General features: G+C 42.3%; 1 protein-coding gene across 5 annotated transcripts in view; it reads right to left on the bottom strand.

Annotated features, from left to right (window-relative positions):
* LOC143316018 (interleukin-1 receptor accessory protein-like 1) overlaps positions 1 to 18,162 on the bottom strand; it is a 230,477-nt gene that overhangs the window by 115,473 nt on the left and 96,842 nt on the right. For all 5 annotated transcript variants that reach the window (XM_076723686.1, XM_076723685.1, XM_076723683.1 and 2 more), the window contains 2 exons: positions 14,790 to 14,976; positions 11,622 to 11,775 (listed from right to left, as the gene is read on the bottom strand). In XM_076723686.1, the coding sequence (XP_076579801.1) occupies positions 11,622 to 11,775; positions 14,790 to 14,976 (341 nt within the window). The remainder of the gene's footprint in view (positions 1 to 11,621; positions 11,776 to 14,789; positions 14,977 to 18,162) is intronic.

The following is an 18,162-nucleotide window of genomic DNA, read 5'->3' as shown; positions in this document are numbered from 1 at the left end:
CCGTCTTATCTCTCTGGCGGAATCAGTGGAGTGACACGTGGCTGAAGTGTCCTTGATGGGGCATTTCTACAAACTGTCAGAGATAGGGAAGGCAGGAAAAGAGGTAGAGAATATCTTCAAGGCTACAGACACATGTACTCGTGGCCTTGACGGGAGCTATAAATCACTCAAAATCAACATAACAGCAAGTACAGACACCTAAACACAGCATTAAAGTCAAAGAAACACTTTAATGTGGGTCTGGAAAATGCAGATATTCCAAAAAATCTGACAGTAATCAGGAATTCTGATTTTCCACACCTCTTCCTTTCACCCCTCCATCCCACCGTGGTGTGGAATTACATTTAGCACAGATTTTCACATCTCCAAAGCAAAGGCACTAAGTGAGTGCTAATTAGCAGAGCGAAGGCATTAATTATGTAACACGTCATCTTAATTAGCAATCCCAGATGTACGGCGTGTCAGAGGAGCATTTGTAAGCACAGTTTGCTAATTGATAGATATTTGACAAGATGTATGACAGCAGCCTGCTGCAAAGGTGACAATCGGTTTGGGGAACCTTTTTTTCTTTCTCTATTATTCATGTTGGTATTTTTTTTTTTATTTGCACTGCAGGAGCAATGCAGTGCATCATTATAGTAAGTGCATTTATTTCCATTTCAAACTTTTCTTTTAGTTCATTTTCAGCAATCTGAGAAGGCAACATTCATCAAAAGCATGAGTATACCTGTCAGGCCATGAGGAAATAGCTGCCCACTGTTAGTAATTAGGGCCTATAAGCCCTTGATCCCACTTTCATGCAGGGGGATTATTGTGAGGGATTCTGTCTTTCTTAAAAAAAAAAAAAAACAATCAATGTGCTGCAGTCACAGCGCAGACACCAGACCACCTGACCTTTTTTGCATTTTTGAACCATCTGTTCAAACCAGCATCACATCTGTTGCTTGGTTTCACCTGCTCCACCAAGACCCCGTCTCTTAGGGAAAGAGGTTTTTGTAAATATTCACTCAGAACAGCTCTGGCATCAGATTTCAATCTACAGACTGATTTAATCACACCGTTCACAAAGACCAGCGCAAGCAATGTGTCAGGAGGACGCGAACAATGAGGGCTAACCAGGTGCGCCTGCATCCACGAGCACCAGGGGCAAAAGAAAGAAGCTAATCATACATGATGAAAATGGCTCAATATACGAAGAGAAACCAGGTTGACACCAATTAAAAGGTGGTCAAAGTTAAAACTCCTCCAGAATGCGACCCACACTGGACATCGGACATGGACAATTCTGCTTAATCCAACGTTATATTTCATGCCAGTGTTTTTGATGGTTCACTGCCATCAAGCATTTGTGGCGTTACACACGCCGAAACGCATGCACCCATTGCTCTTTACTGTACGTTCAGCCACACACCAGTTGATGGACGTCACTCCTCGTTAGGATTCTGTGCTCCTTCCCAGAGCTGACAAAAAGCACTCATTTTTAAATCCTGACTATTGTACCCTGACTACCACTTCTTTCTGTATGGCTTGACACGCTCACTATGTGTTGCACTCCACTTTCTGCCTCATCGCATAAAGGGCTCACTACTTCCTACGCTGCGAGTGGGGACCGCCATTGGACGTTAATCGTGCACTGCTGAATTGCCCTACATGAACAGAGTTTCAAGGGATCCCGGGTGTCGTAATGTGCCGTGTACTGAAGTGATAAGAAACATGGTGTTCGGTCCGCTTGTGCTGCTTCCACAGTAGATGTTGCCAAAACTGTGAGTGAACAAAGGAAGTCTATGCTCTACTATTCAGTGCACTGCACACTGTGCAAGGTATAAAAACACCAACCAAACATGCAAAATGCACGTCAATGCAGGATGAGGCAATCTTTGCAAAAACAATACCTTGTTTTCCCATTCCTGGCAGTGATTTGTACAGCTGCACAACTCTAACTGTCCAGATATTTAGCACTAAAAATGCATTAAATCCTCCAGTCCTCCCTTGCTAGCCCCGTGTCCTAAATCTTGTGACAAAACGCCAAGGGAGGAGAGTCCTTTGTTTGCTTAAAACAGCATTTGTGCCCAGAAAGTGCCACCTCATCAAACAAGGGGACACTGATCAAAGTCATCTCACCTTGTGGAAAGCTGGCCAAGTCAAACTAATTCCTGGAGCTCTTCCTCGGCTGTTTGTTCACGGGGCTCAGATCTGCAAGGCCGAGCCAGAAAAACAAGCAAAACAAAAACACACACACACACACACACAGGCATCCAGGAGAAAATGTTGCCAATTACCTGTCACTTTCACAGGAGCAAACAATATCACACAAACACTGTGGATGACCACAGGATATAGAGGGAGACAGCTGGAGGGAGGTAGCTTTCCCAAAGCTAGCATCCATTCATTCTTTCTCTCAGGGATTCACAACTAAATCATCATCACGCTAAAACCTCCTTTTCGTGCTGTCTGTCACTTTTATATACATACATTCCAGTAAAATTACAGCCTGTGCTGATATACAGTAACTAAGTAACCACTCCAGCCTGAGAACGCTGTGCTCTGCGCATGCTTCATGCTCAGATATTTTTTCTCCTGCTTCGCCCACATCCTCCCCTGCTGTAAGCTCTGCAATCACATCTCCTGTGTGCTGCTCCTTTGATGGCGCCAGCAGGTGGAAACCCACCGGGATGCTGAGTGTGCACTACAGTGTACACACGCCGCCGCCGCTGCTGGATTGATCAGAGCGCAGGGTTGAGTTGACTCGCCGGGTTGGGTAGCGATGGCAGGGGAACGCATAACAAACAGCCTGCCAAATCACGGTGGGGGGGAGGGGGGATGGAGGCGTCGCTGAAAGCATGGGAGTTATGGCAAACAGCTGGACACAGTGGAGAAGTACAGCAGGGACGGGGACAACTGTAACATGTGGAAAATCACCAGAGTGAAGGCATTCTTATCTAAATCAACCTGATATAAGGTTTGTAAATTCAAATTAGCTGAACTAACCCCCTATTGCTGACACAACAAGGTTAATATATGTATGAAAAAAGATGAATAATTGTGTAAATATACAGACGTGTGATGGAAAAATGATCCCAGCAGAAGAATTGTAGTTTAAATACACATCACGCTTTGGGCTTTTTTGGGGCTAATTTGTTAGCACGTTATTACTAATTAAGCTCGACCTTAGCTCCCGCGGCTAAAATTATCTGCTGCTGCTACTGCTGGTCAGACAACACAACTCGAAAATACACCTTCAGCTCTGGGAACTTGTCATGACTCTGATATTTTACAGACACATGTAATGTTATCTGTGAAAAAAAGCTCCTATCATCATAAGAAATGAGTGTTTGAGCAAAAAACTAAAAAAATGAATGATACACAATGGGACAGGGAACATTTCACTGATCATCCTCAAAGCAGTTTTGTCAAAGATTTCTCCGGCTGAGGTGCCTTCAGCAAATTAAAGCAGCAGCAGAAAATGTTTTATCTAAAAATACCCCTGCTTCATCAACCTAAATCACAAATAAGAGCTGCAGCAGCGAAGAGTGCTCATTCCCCACCGTAAATGAGACCCAATTATGTCATAAACCCAAATTAAAATTCTGACGTGTGGAGTGGTCAGTGGTGGGAAATCTTCGTCGGAGCGCAGCGAGTAATAAATTGAAGCTGAGTGAACATGCAAAACTTCCTTGTTAATGGCGGTGAATGAGTGAGCTGGTGCGTGACGCCTCTGTAAAAATAATTTGTTCATAACCTCTGGCCTTTGCAGCCATTAAGAAAATAAAATGTCAGTCATATGACCTTTCGCTGATTCCAACACATTGTTTTAAAGATAGCACTCGCTGCCATTTGGGCTTTCTAAAGAGCAAAGTGGCCCAACAACGGTCTCAGCAAAGTGGAAAGCTTTCACTGTTTTCTTACACTTAGTTGTGCCAAAGACCGTCTCCACAAGGTAACAGTCCTCTACTAAAGTTGTCTCTGTTGACCTCTGCTGTTTGTCTCTGTCTCAGAGGAGGTCAAGGACAGTTTATTAAAAGGAAGAAAGCCTGAGGAGGAGGTTGCTTGGAAAAACATCCACTTGTATTGAACAGAAACAATAAATGTCCTTGGTGCAGATTTGAGGACATTTTTCTCAGTCTATATCTGGTTCAGCGCTAAAAGCTGAGAACTTTCAGCATCTTAAAGCCGAGAAAGAATAGGAAATCCTGAATGATGTTATCGCGGTTATGTCCTTTTTCAATGAGGCCTTCAATTTGGTGCAATACTCGACCGCAATTTAGACGGTGGAAGACGAAGAAGAAAGAAAAGGCCACTGTCAAAGCCCTCTTTGAGACTTTCCATTATTGGCTGTAAAGGAAAGCCTCAGGTTCTGCCTTTCACCTGATTGATATTTGGTCTTGAAGTGGCTGGGGTATGAGAGTATGGCAGAGGCGGGGTGTGACAAATGGTGAGACAAGGCAGAAAAAGGAGGTGATAAAAAAGACGTTTTTAGATTTGGTATTTTATGTTTGGTATTTTTGCACATTCTTGCTGTTTATTTTGGTGATTTAATGCATTTTTTTTCTAAGACAGACAAGCACCCTTATCCAGCACTCCATTTAAAAGAATAAGCAGTAGGGCACATGAAAAAAAAAAATCCAATTGATCAAAAAGCCATCCAATGTGCTTTAAGAGCTCTTCACTTAGCTTGAAGTGCATTTCGTAACAGGCTTCCTCCTCGCAGAGAATCTGCATGGTGACAGTAAACACTATACATCTCGCTGGTGACCGTCCTTGCTTCTTTCCATCCAGCTTCATCATTTATCACTCTGTCGCTCATGTTTTTGTTTCAAGAAAAGCTCACATTTATGCCAGGTGTCATATGTATGATGTGCGACAACATAATTTCAACTAAACTCCCCATTTTCTAGCTTTAAATCTTGTGTTGTTCTGTGAATGGAGTTGGGTCAGGTGGAAAAGCTCCATAACAGCTGGTAAAGACAAGTGCTTTCAATATAAAGGTGCTGTCTATGCATGACTGAATATTTGCCTTTTCTTTTGAGGTTAAACATAATGCTATAATCAATATTTCATATTAACAATGGATCAAGTGACTATGTGTAAAGGTTGCTCAGTGACCTGCAGAGCTTTTCAGCATCGTTCAACTAATTGTTTTGGTTTTACTGGTCACGACTTCAGTGTTTTAGTTAACTCTAACCGCTCTTATCGTTCTTCCCACACACAGCGCGAAGCTATTTTCAGCCAAAAAGCTCGATAAAAACCCCCTGGATGCTTGTGAATGCTGGACGTGTAAATAAAAAGGTGATAATATGCCAGCGTGGGGTTTATAGTTTGCTTCTGCTGCCCTCAAGTGGCCATAAAATTAATGTTAATGCAGTTACTGATTATTTTCACAGGTGCCCATTTTCATGTACTTTTCCCTTTGGAAAGCATATTCCTGGCATATTTTAAATGCAGCACAATAACCTTTTATCAGTTGGCAAATACTATAGTTACAGTCATGCAAGACACTTAGTTTTGTGCAAATTACTTAGCAAATGTAATTATGGAAATACCATTTAAAAAGCCAAATAATTCTAACAGCTCCATCACCCACACTGTTAAAACGGGTCTGCCCGTTCAATATGCTTTAGTAACTGCAGTGTGAGCTTTACAGTCTGGCAGGCATGCACTCCTCACACAAACATATTGTGTCATTGAATCCCTTCCTCCTCCTCATTTTCCCATCATGCTATTCTGTGTATCATCAAGAGAGATAAAAACAAGCCAGGGTCTAAGCAGCCATGGAAAAGGTTCAAAAAGTACTCTAAGGTGCCAGTGCCACTGCTCCAGAAAACTGAACCAACTGCTGAGATCCGCCAGATATCTTTGAGGCAACTTGCACAAACTTACATCTAATGGCTACGACACAAACAGTAAACACAGAAGAAGCTTTAAGTTCGGCAAGTTAACCAAGCCCTGCTGCAATGAATAATTCTCACTCTTGAGGATTCAGAGTCGAAATGCACCAGCAGCCACAGCAGGAGGCGATGAATTCGAATCACAGCAGACTTACAGAATAATGACAAGCCTCATATTTATTTATGAGGGCGTTCTCTAATAAACTGACAAAATATCAAAGGTAATGATAAAATGTATAAACCTCATCAAGCACCTACTGATTACACGGTGTCTGAAATTCAAAAGAAAAGAAAGGATTACTTTTTGAATCCACTCACTGTCTTCACTTTTCCACCGGCACCTTGGCCAGATTAATTATCTTCCATCAATTAAAGGACCAATTATATTCCAACCTCCTTCATATGCTAACGAGTCAACTCTGGGATGAGACTGGAAATTGATAATGGCGACCAAATGGTGCTGGCAGGAGAATTGCAGAATGGAGGCATAAGAGAGGCGGTGGTGTCATATTGAGCTGAAGAGGTAAACAGTTTATTAGGATTAACAAGGACATAGAGGCCCTGTTAACATTTTAGTGTTCGCCACATGAGTTCATACTGTGCACGATTTAATACTGGAGATTTGGAGTGATTGAAACTCTACTGCTGGTGTTGTTGTGCCACAAGCTGTCTGTGTTGCTCTCACTACCACCACCAAAACAAATGCCACATTTATTTTTACTCAGCAAAGCTGAAGTCATTTAGCAGCTCCTGGGGAACAATAGACTAGACGGAAGTATGAAAAGATCAATACGTTTCAGCTTTAACGGCATTCATCATGGTGACGGGATCGCATATATTATTGGCAATGACATCCCAGATGTGCCAGGTCAGGATGCAAAAAACAATGACTCCAAAGAAAACAAAGAGGAGTTTAGCCGAAAGTCTGTGCTGCTCATATCGGAGGGATGTACCGTTGAGAGAGGCTGGCTGAGTTTCTAAATGATGACTTACTCTGCGCCACTGTCTTTTGATAATTCCAGCTTGTTAACTTGCTGACATGGTGAGCTTGGCCATGGCGGCCGAGGAATCTCAGCCATCACTTTTCCCAAAGATCCTATTTTCCCTCCATATTAGCATAATGTGCCTGTATATATGATCTTGTATTCTTGTTGTCTAGTTTCTATTCAAACTGTAATTGGATCCCAAAATGCAAATTAGACAAGCAGAACAAACGACGTCTCTCAGGTCAAAATACTCTCATGGAAAGTCCAAAATGTAAAAAAGCAAGCAAGCAGCACTTGTATTAGCTTAGCTTAGCAAATGCCATCAATCACATGACCCTTGTCCTGCATTTTGTAGGGTCCCTCGAGAGTCACCTGAAGTGTAGCCGCTCAATAATCTTTCTATTCTATCTGTGGAGCTGCTTTTTGACAAGCGACTTCAGGCAGCAGGAAGAGGAGCAGTTGGGTGACCACCTGACAGAGACCAGCGCCAGCCAGACCACCTCCAGGTGTGGTCTGGGTGATCTGCTCGCATTCCCATTACAATGCATTGTGCATGCCTCTACACCTTAAATTAATATGTCTTTTTTCCTGATCTCGATGAGATATTCAGATACAGAGCACGTTAATACCAGACGAGTCTGGGGTCAGTGTGCCATGATAGCGCCTGCAACCATAACTGAACATTATTGAAATGAGTTTTCTGATGCTAATTTATCATGATGACTAAATGCAGTGTTATTTAAAAGCCCTGAGTTTGTCCTTATCCTTGTAATGTTCCTAAAAACTCCAAGTGAAAGCCACAAACAGTCTTGTTCTACTCTTGAAATCCATGTTCTATACTTGTACCGCGTTGCTGTTATTCTTTATTGTCTACATTCGCTGAAAATAGCCTCTAGCGTACAAATGCACAGCAGAAAACACATATCAAGGGAAAGGTTCCAACATCATTCAAGAGCAGTGGTTGAGCTGAGGAAGCAAAACACTTTCCCTTTCATTTCCAACCAGTCGAGTCGCTGTGCAATAATATTCAGTGGTAAGCAAGACACTGAAATAGAACGGTGCTATCCAGCAAGAAGCCATTGTTCACTTGAGACGTTGGTTTTGACTGTGGCAGACTGAAAGACTGTCGGAATGAGTTTCGCAATGACTTGAAGCCACAAAGCTACTGGAGGATCAGATCTGTCTATTTAAAACGCTCAGTCTCAAAGGACATGACAAATATCAATTGAGTGCATCAGCCAGTTTAAGGAGGAGAGCAGAGACGTTTTACGAGGGGAGATATTTTCACGATTGTTTTCCTCCTCTCAGGCTTTGCGTTTATTTACATACTCGTGCTACATGCCCTCCTCTTCCAAACACACCTCATTGTGCGTCGGTTCAGAATAAGAATAGCAGGTTAACAGCATCAGTCCCAGCTCATTAGCCGCACTGACAGTCTATTTTACACACCAAAGTTGCTGCTCCCCTGTATATCTATTTCATCGCTTCTCCTTTATTCTGTGGCGTTTAATCTAAGACATCAAACGGCGCACCGCACAAAGAAATCGTAAAACTCCAAATTTCATTTAAAAATGAATGTCGCTTCCAATTACCCAGCGAGGGAGCTCATTATGATTTTAGCGGTGCTCATTATAATCAAATGGAATCTGACCTTTTGTCCCATTGCACTGCTGTGAGAGGGCTTGTGGGCTGTTGATAAAGACGGGAGTGACAAGGGTTGGGACGGTGAGTTGGATTCATCTGTGGGAGGTTGATGAAAATATTACATAAAGGTTCATGTATACTTAGTCCACAACCTAAAAAAGACAGTATCCCACATAGAAAGGTCAGGCCTGAACCACAGATCTCTATTCCTTTCCACTGCAGGAATGTGATTACTGTAATACAAGTATTGTGTAGGATTTATCACAAGTTCTTCTTCCTTTTCCACTCTTCTCCATCTTCTTTAACAACAAGTTCCTGAAACTAAACATCTGCACCCTCAGGAGGTGATACTAAATGCAAGTGCTGCAGCTTGTGATTGGTCGAGTGGAACCCTCATATCACAATATAGATGACTATAACAAACACAACTTAACAAGCACCATTTTATGACTGCTTCTGTGTCGACAAGCGCCGCCAACACCTCAAACGGCCAACGCCTGTTGGACAAACAAAAATGTACCGGACCCTGTGTGGCTTTCTGGGAGAGAAGAAAAATATGTTCTGTCATTTTCAATGGCATATATGCCAAATTTCCCACCTCACAAGTTCCCAAGCATTGTGTTTTGTGTATTGTGGGTAATGGCTCACTCTTAGTTAGTAGAGCATTTTTTTGCTTTTGTGATGTTGTGCTTTACTCCTTTTTAATTGCATACTTAATCTATGTAATGGAAATAAATGGCGGACAATTTCCTAAACAAGTGAACCCTAGAAGGCTTGTTATCATGATTAATTGAGAAAATTAGACAGACTTGAGTGTTTTGCAAACACACAAGTAGTGAGTGAGTAGTGAAGATCAGTGTAACTGGAAATCCTGCAGACTGACGAGGTCACATGTCTTTAATTGTTGATAAAAAAACCAAGTTCAAGGTGTTTAACTCAACAGCGATTCGAGCCAGTTTGTGAAGGACACCATGCGGAGGAGTTCTTTCCAAGAGTGAAATCTCCTTCTTTGCAGGGCGTGATGTGTTTCGTGTGTACTGAGGTGGCAACAGCGGACAGAAATAGAACAGATCAAAAGAGCTGGGTAGTTAGCATGATGAGTACAGCCACCGCGGCAGCACAAAAGAAAACACCACGTACAAAAACTCCAAACTTCCTCAACCCAAAACAGAAAAATAAAAGCATAAATCCGAAACTCAGAGGCCGTTCTGCCTAAAAGGAAAGCAACCAAGCCAAAAAGCAGAGGGAACACTGGCACTGGTCTCCAAAGATAAAAAGCGCTCCAAGTTCACAAAGAACAATGAGAACTTTTCAAACAAACTTCTCTTACCTCGAGCCAAAATTGCACCTTGTAACTCATAGTTCAAGTCAATTTTGGTTGAAACTATATATTAGCATCTGTGCAACATAAAAGGTACAAAGCATACCAATAAAGTACTGTACCACTATGTAACCAAAGACTCATTGCATTATTTTAAAGTGCAATTTTCTCTATAAAAGTTATAAGAAATTATAGGACTGAAATTCTGCCCACAACGAGCAATCACTTCCTCTCCTTCACACAAACTGACTTCATCTAAAATCAAGCCATCAAATGCACTCACATCTGCCCATCCATTTTCGAGACTGTTTAAGGATTCTGAGGGCTGAGGGCTGGAGCCTGTCCCAGCATGCACTGGGAGAGAGGCAGGGTAAATCCTGGAAAGGTTGCCGGTCGATGAAAGAGCTAAAAAAGAGGTGCCTTCACACCTACCGGCAGGCGGGATGTGGGAGACAACCCACACAGACACAGGTGGAAGAGTATATTTCTTTCTAAGAAATGATAAATGTCGCCTCTGCTGCCGTTGCCAATCATCAGTCATCTTTTGCCACCTGTTTTAAAATGCTGAATGTCTCCAAAGTAGATAGAGAGATTATGACGATTCCCCCAGGATGACATTTTGAGGCTGGCGAGAATATGATTTACGGCTTCGCTCGGCCTTCACTGGAGTCTGTCTTTGTGTCTTTAAAGGGACTATAAAGTGTAATCAGGTAGCAGTTAACAGCAAACACTTTGTCTGAACCTCACACCCACAACGTGCGCTGGCAGCTGCACTGAAAAATAACAGCCCCACTATCCGTCCATAACCTCTTCATTTCTGCTTCAGCCCGCGTCCGCTGCCGACGTGAGCCACCACAGGAGACGTGAGGCCCCACAAAGCAGTCTCAGAGAGGAGGAGCTGTCATGTGAACTTGTCCGAAGCGGCAGAACACTTTTACTCCAAAGAAGCTGAGCTCCACTTTTAAATGACCTTTAAAAACAGCAGATAATGGAAGAGATTCGTGATATATAGGATCATTTTAAACTGTCCCTGGTGCTGTTTCTATTTAAAGCTGGGTAAAGTTAAACTAACTAGAAGCATTTTGACATGACTCAGGTCAACATTGAGAACTAATTCCAATCAGATACCCTAAAAAAAAATGCAAAGTTGCCTCTAATTAAGTGGTATATTCTGGGTTCTCCCGGCCCCCAGTGCCTGTTGTGTGAACCTTGGCTGTGACAGCGTCAGTGGCAAGCAATCTGTCACCCACTTAGGATTCAGGCTTAAATATTTCAACAGCCTTAAGAAAAAGTGCTGAAGTGGCTCTGTGTGAATTCCTCTACTTAGCAATTAAAGCAGCCCCGACGTCACAGAGACAGCAACGCTATTGACTGCGACACTTTGGCAAAAAGGTGCCGTGAGCAGCTTTAAAAAGCTGATGTTAAAAAAACAAAAAAAACAAAACAACAACCTGAAGCCACATTTCTTTTGCCAGCTCACCGTGTAAGAAACGCAATCTGCGAAAAACAATCAGACGGCCAATGGTGCACATGAGCAGCAGTGACGATACCAGCCGTTGGTGGAAATACCTTTGTTTTGAAAGGCATTAAATATAAATGTATTTGCACTGAGGCTTTCAGTGCACGCTTACTGACATTCCTTTCTGCTGTCGCAAGCACCGCAGCGGTTCAGGCTCTCTGTGCCTCTTCCAGGAAATGCCAGCGTTTTAACATTTCAACACAAGCAAGCAGAGCTGATGGTGCCATCATTTGCATCATTGAAGAAGTGTAGGTTCTGTTCTTTACCTGTGACGGAGAGTTCAGTCGTCCTCCGTACCACAAAGTTCCCAAACTGCAGTTCGCAGGTGTAATTCCCAATGTCATCTTCCCGTACTTCCTTGATGGACAGAGTGTCCCTTCTCCTTTCTATGGTTTGTCTCCACTGCTTTGGCTTGCATTCCTTTATTTCAAATACAGAAAAAGACCACAGGGATAGGGAATGTTAGAATAAATTAACGTGTCACTGTCAGTGTTCAAGTGTAACCATTGCTTGAAATCGGCAAGAAACATGCTCCTACTTGCACATCTCTAATCATTACCAACAGAGAGGAGACTGTATATTTTGTCTTATCTTTGAACATATTGAATGAAAACAAGCTAAGTCCATAGAGAGCCTCTTGTTACTGAACATCCTTTGATAAAGAACTACAGCAGCTTTCCACACGGTTACATCAATACACAAACTCTCAAACTATGCCAGATTTCAGACAGGAGTTTGGTGCGTCCCTGTTGCACAGACACAAACACTGTTTTAAACTGTGATTTATGGGATTGAATGACTGTGGTCAGGTTTGGGCAACAAAAAGCACTTTGGTTAATGAGAGACTGTGATCGCTGCTGACTTTTTTCTGTATTTAAACAGACTATGATTTTTCCCTAACATTAACCAAGTGCTGCCAGTGCATAAACATGACCATAAAAAAGTTGAATTGTGCAGTATATTTACAGTACATTATTTGCTGTTGCTAATTAGTTGCATATAAATGCAACTTCTAGGAGACAGAGCTAAACAGGAACTTACTTTAGCATCAAAAGCTGTCAAATAACTTCCAAAACAAACAGTTTTAAGAGGTCGAATCATATATTAGATTTTTTTATTCCTCTGGAAAAGTGAGCTTGTTTCATCTCTGTATACATGGAGAAAGATCTGTGTCAGAGTTAAATATTTAGCAATGATTCATCTCTATTCAAGTCGAACATGGAGAATATGTATCTGCAACAAGCAGTAGAGGCCAATAAGCTCATGAGACAAATCACATCTGTGTGGACAAAGAGCAGAGGTGGACAGAAGGAAAACGAGCTGTGCACTGGTTGTATGCGGCGTTTTCCAATCTTGTAAGGTATTTTTGGCTTTGGGAGCAGATCACGTGTGAAAGCTGCCCTTATGTGTGTGATGAGGTGCAATTTACATAAACTCAACACTACATTAGCTCCAGCAGAAGTCTGAAGTCAAGCTCGCGCCAGCTCAGTGGCTGTCGGTCGTTTCATTCATGTTTCAGTATCTGTGCCTTGACTGTTTTGAAGAGGGCCGGTTCATAGAGGAAAAAGAAGTCGTTCTCAACATAGCTATCATATTTCTAATGCCTGTGGTCTCTTTCAAAACTCCTCTCATGTCCTTTGGAGCTGAAAGCTTGTGTGTTGCAAACCGGTGTGTGTTTCAGCGTAGCTGTTGTGAGTACTTGCAGGCCTAAATGTATTTGCCATGATGTCCCAGAGCTTATCTGTTTAAAATTACATATATATTATTTTTTGAAATCTTGAACAGGTTTTAGCCCTTTTGGGAAGGTTTTGGATAGGTTTGGTACACATTAAGACGCCAAGGTACACTGCTTACTAATTACCATTTAAACCTGTATTATCTATCTGAAATGTGGTACACTTGTGGGAACCAGGATATATAAAAGAGACAAGAAATTGTGTCTTCTGTGTCCTATATTTTCTATATATATATATATATGAACAGATCATCCCCATTTTTTCATTACCCCTCTGCTGAGGTACCCAACACTGATCTGATATCTAAAGGTAGAGCTAGAAACACTGCAGTTTGTTAATCGGTCAGAGACAATCAGAGCAACCGGAGACGTCTCATCGTCTGCTGTCGGATGTCAGATTTCCCAGCTCTCCTGTTGTCTTTCAGCAGTCTTTTGTCTCGCTGCCTGCAGCCTCTTCTCAAACAAAGCTTGCCTATTTGTTGTATTAAACAAACACATACTGAAAACAAAAGAACACGAAACATTAAGTGTCCTCCATTGTGTTTGTGTGGTTGTAAGAGTAGCTTAGCTCAGTGCTTAATGTGTGTGTGTGTGTGTGTGTGTGTGTGTGTAGCAAGCTGTCAATCTGGCAGTAAATGTACAACATATGCTGTAGGCTGCATGCCATTCAAGATCAAGGAAAGTTTTTTCTGTTGTTTCCCAACAACCCTGCATACACTTTAGAGTATTGTGTACGGTGGAAATGCAAAACAGATGCAGGGTTCGGGTACATGTAGGTATGGGTCAGGTACAGGTTTCAATACCAAATACTTGGAAAGCTATTGGTGACAACTGCTGGTGCATTATGACATGTTTCAAGGGGTTGTGAAAAATTTAGGTTAAAACATCACAAAGATTCATATGAACTTCCACCTGCACTCAGGGGACTCTTGGGTGGAGGACTCATATTCTATATTTCCACAGCATATTGTCATGTAGGTGGTGGATATGAAGAACTGTAAGCATAGACTTCTAGAAGCCAAGTCCTTTCAGCTTTTGGGCCACAGAACACCTGAGGGAAAGGAAACTGGGGCACTGTGGGTTTGGTTTGTGGTCCAAGACAGGCCTCCAAGAATTCAATCAGCCCCCACTGACAAAGCCAGAGCCAATGACTGGAGGGTGTGGAGCCCACAGTCATTATCTGCTATTTTAATTTGATTCAGTGGGAAACCGAAGACGCATTGTGGCCACCTAATCCGGCACACTTTCCCGTTTGATGAATTGGCCCCCAAGCGTCGCCTAACAGTTCTGTCAAAGTGGCCTGTCAGGCGCCGGAGGTCTGACTGGGTCAGTTACACTGTGGGCGTCACAACTCTCCACGAGGGGGAAGAGAAAGTTTGAATCCAAAATCAATTCATTTTCGCTTGTTATACATTTATTTAGTTGATGCTTTTAGTTTCAGAAGTGGGAGACACTTGAAGCTAATTAGATCTGAATATAGCTGACCTTAACTCGGCTATTCTTCAAATATATGAAAGAACTTCCTGTGAAGAGGCTTTTCAATTTTAATTGAAAGGTTCCATTTCTAGTAATGTGCATGATGGGTTTCAGGTGTCAGACAAAAGTCTTTGTGTCGACTACATCTTGCACCTCTTCATTTAAAAAGACATTAAATCAGTGACTTTTTGTGCGAACAGCAAACAAAAAAAGTGTATCTCACCTTGTACCACACAATGTCAGGCTCCACTCCCGGCTGTATATAATCCTCAATGCCTGGACAGGTGATGTCTTTGCTTTTGCTTAGTTCCGCCTTCTCGAAGAACCTCATTTTGGAGTTGTAGCAGAGGTCTGTGTCATTCTCCGCCACCGTGAGAGACATGGACACCTTCATGCAGTATGTGGAGTTCCTGCGAAAATACAAATTCAATGAATCAGTCGCTGAAATAAATGAGTTTGGATCATCATGAAGTCTTGCTGGATGCAGCTGCCAGCAGCCCATCTCCAGCTTCACATTGGATTCAATGCAGCAGAGGGCGACAGAAAGAAACATTCCTTTCAATGGAAAAATAAAAGTGCATATGTATATGTAATGTACTCGTGTGTACAAAGAGCAGAGACACGGGCGGTAATATGGAGCGACAGCTCTGAATGTCAACACCGCTTGAAGATTGATTGAGCTTTTGTTTTCATCTGTTAAGCAGATACAGTTGGAGCTAGCAGAAAATTACTTGCTACAATTGATGTACTGCGGCTGCTCAGGTCATACACATAAAGAAGAGAATTTATAATGCAAGTGAGAGGGGGTGTAAAACGCAAGATTACTTGTGATGTTTGGAGACTACATGCTTGCCTGGGCTCACAGATACTGGTGAATATTCATCCACGGTGGAATAAACATTTCTTTTTACTGCTTGGTATTGCAGGATACCTTCAGTGGATTTGTGTTGCCCTGAACTCTTGTCTCGTAAATACTAAACCAATCGAGCGCTGTTGTGTATATGCAGAACCTTGTGGGTTTCACAGCCATGGGAGAGAAAAAGACATAGCTGCTATGCATGTGCAGCTGCTTAGTAATAATAGAGTAATTCTTAACAGAACATGGGAATCAATGAAAACATTGATTGAGTGTGAACGTCGTGCAATTGAAGGAGGGAAACAGAAGCAAGGGTCCTTGATGATCAATTAATTCAATAAGAGCACCTTTTCTTTGCCCAAACTGGCTAATAAGACTGTCAACAATTGACAAGTCCTCTGGCCTGACTGCAGCAAATCCCTCCTGGTTAAAAGACCAAACAAATTGGCAGTGTTTAGGAAAATCTCATTGCTAATTTTCCAACTAAAGCTGGTTACACAAATTGAGCTGAACCAACAAACAATTACAAACATGTTAAATCCTTACATAATTGCGCAGCATTAACTGCCTCGTGGATTAGCACAACACACACTGGTCTTTGCTACAGTGTCGGCAAACAATCCCTCGGCCCTCGAAATGGCCAGTGCAGCGCACTCCGCTAGCGGCAAGTGTGCCATTTTCATGAAGCCCGGATGCAAATGTGACATGATGTGGAGATTATCCCAGACAACTTCTACCAGATGGACACCTGTGCAAATGAGATCCCACGGGTGCGCTCGCTTCCCTGTTAAATATTCTGGGCAGCGCTGATAAACTCGCCCGCTGGTGGAGAGAGAGAGAGAGGGAGAATTGTGTCATCTGCTCCGCATGAGTGATCGATGGTGTGGGCCAACACTTTGTCCTACGATGTCTTTCCAACATTTCACATCCATCACGCTGCCTTTTGAGCCTGAGGAGCTGGGTGATCTTTTGACTATTCACTCAGCAGGTATAATATTCATAAAGCCTATCCAAAGAACTAAGCAGGAAAATTATCCTGCTTCTGCACGCTCCAGAGGTTAGACAGCATTCTACGCACTGAGCATCCATCGCTCGCCGAACCCTCTGCGTGCTGCAGATACAGTGATAACAAGCTAGGCGCTACCATGGCATTAATGGGCGAGAGTGTCTGTCAAAAGTGTCAAACTGAAGGGGATATGCAATGTCGTGGCAATGATAGATAGCATCCTTAATACATCAACTGAGAGAAGTGCCAGGCTGACAACTACAGTATACAGCTGGAGGGCAGGCAGAGGACTTGAGCTGCAATATGCGACAAATGCAGTGAAATTATGTGCAATGGTCAGTTAGGTGTTAAGCACCTTGCTGAAAGGCTCATGATTGGCATATTGTGGAGAAACAGCAGTTTCTACTTATTACAAGATACTCATGGGATTTAGCAATGGTTACATTTGCTGGTTAATTTAGAGGTGTATTTTTGCAGCACTTGCTATTTTCAGATTTAGTGCTCTCCAAACCAAAACCATCCACCGTCTCATCCATGTTTTTCTTTGATTGTATCGTCTGTCAATGAATCTACCCCACTAGGCGTCGAAACCAGACGGAATCTGCCCTTTAACTCGGAAACTGTTCGCTCTGATATTAAATAATCGGCCCGCAGAATTGATTTGAAATTCTCCCGAGGATCCACGACACCTGGGGGGAAATTAATGAACTAACTTAATGAATCTCTTAATTAAAATAACTCCCCTCTAATAGAAACTGGATGATGAAATAACTGCTGATCACTCATTACAGCTTACTTTCGGGGGACAATGACGTTCACGGAGAAATATCTCAGTGCAGCGCACGTACTACAAGGCCAGAGGTCCAAAGGTTGATTTGAGGGTAACCTCGGCATAATGTCATTACAGGGCAGTGAAATAAACCCACCACAGGTATTAACCCTGTAGAGGTTTAATATAGCAAGCTGACCTGTGCATGTTAACTCAGAACATTATGAGCATTTCAAAAGGGATGACTGAGCCTTATCTGAATGCAGGTGTCATAAACAATTTACAATAACTTTAGCAATAGCTTGAAACAAGCCTATTTCGAAGAAATTGCCTTTGTTAACAAGGCAAAACATCCCGATTTCTCCATCCAAGCATCAATGTTTTCAAAAACGTTCTTGCAATTTTCCTCCTCTGATCAGGGCATCAGGCTCAGAAGAGATGTTGCTAACATCTGCCAAATCATCACAGTGTCCCTCAGCAGAAGCTGGATGTGTAAATATTCGTATGTGTCTACAGCATACAGCATTGCAGCTCACTGTAAGTCAATTCTAAAGCTTCAAGGCCAGGTTACACTGAGCTGCTACTAAAGGAAGGAGTTCAAACTGCCACCAAAACAGGCCTTTCAAGACATATTATGAAATATGGGTAGAAATAGAAGCTTTGAAGGAGATTTACTTTACTTCTTGTTTCAATACAAACAACTACTGAAAGCATATGATTCACATTGCCTCCCTACTGAAACCATTGAGTCCTAATGCTCTGCATGGAAGCATCTGAATTTGTTTCTCAGATCATTTACCATTTTTTTTACTTTCATTTGTCACCTAATGACTAGATCCATTTAATCGTTATATCAAGTTTTCTAAAGTGTGTGTTTCCGTCTCGAACAGCTGGAACTCTCTAAAAACCCATCACCTGTTTCCATTCCTTTCCATTAGGCTTCACATTGTACCAGCAAAAGCTGA

This window comes from Chaetodon auriga, chromosome 23 (assembly GCF_051107435.1).
Source record: "Chaetodon auriga isolate fChaAug3 chromosome 23, fChaAug3.hap1, whole genome shotgun sequence".
Taxonomy (NCBI): domain Eukaryota; kingdom Metazoa; phylum Chordata; class Actinopteri; order Chaetodontiformes; family Chaetodontidae; genus Chaetodon; species Chaetodon auriga.
Note: the sequence above shows the minus strand (reverse complement) of the source record. Positions and strands in the feature narration are given on the sequence as shown.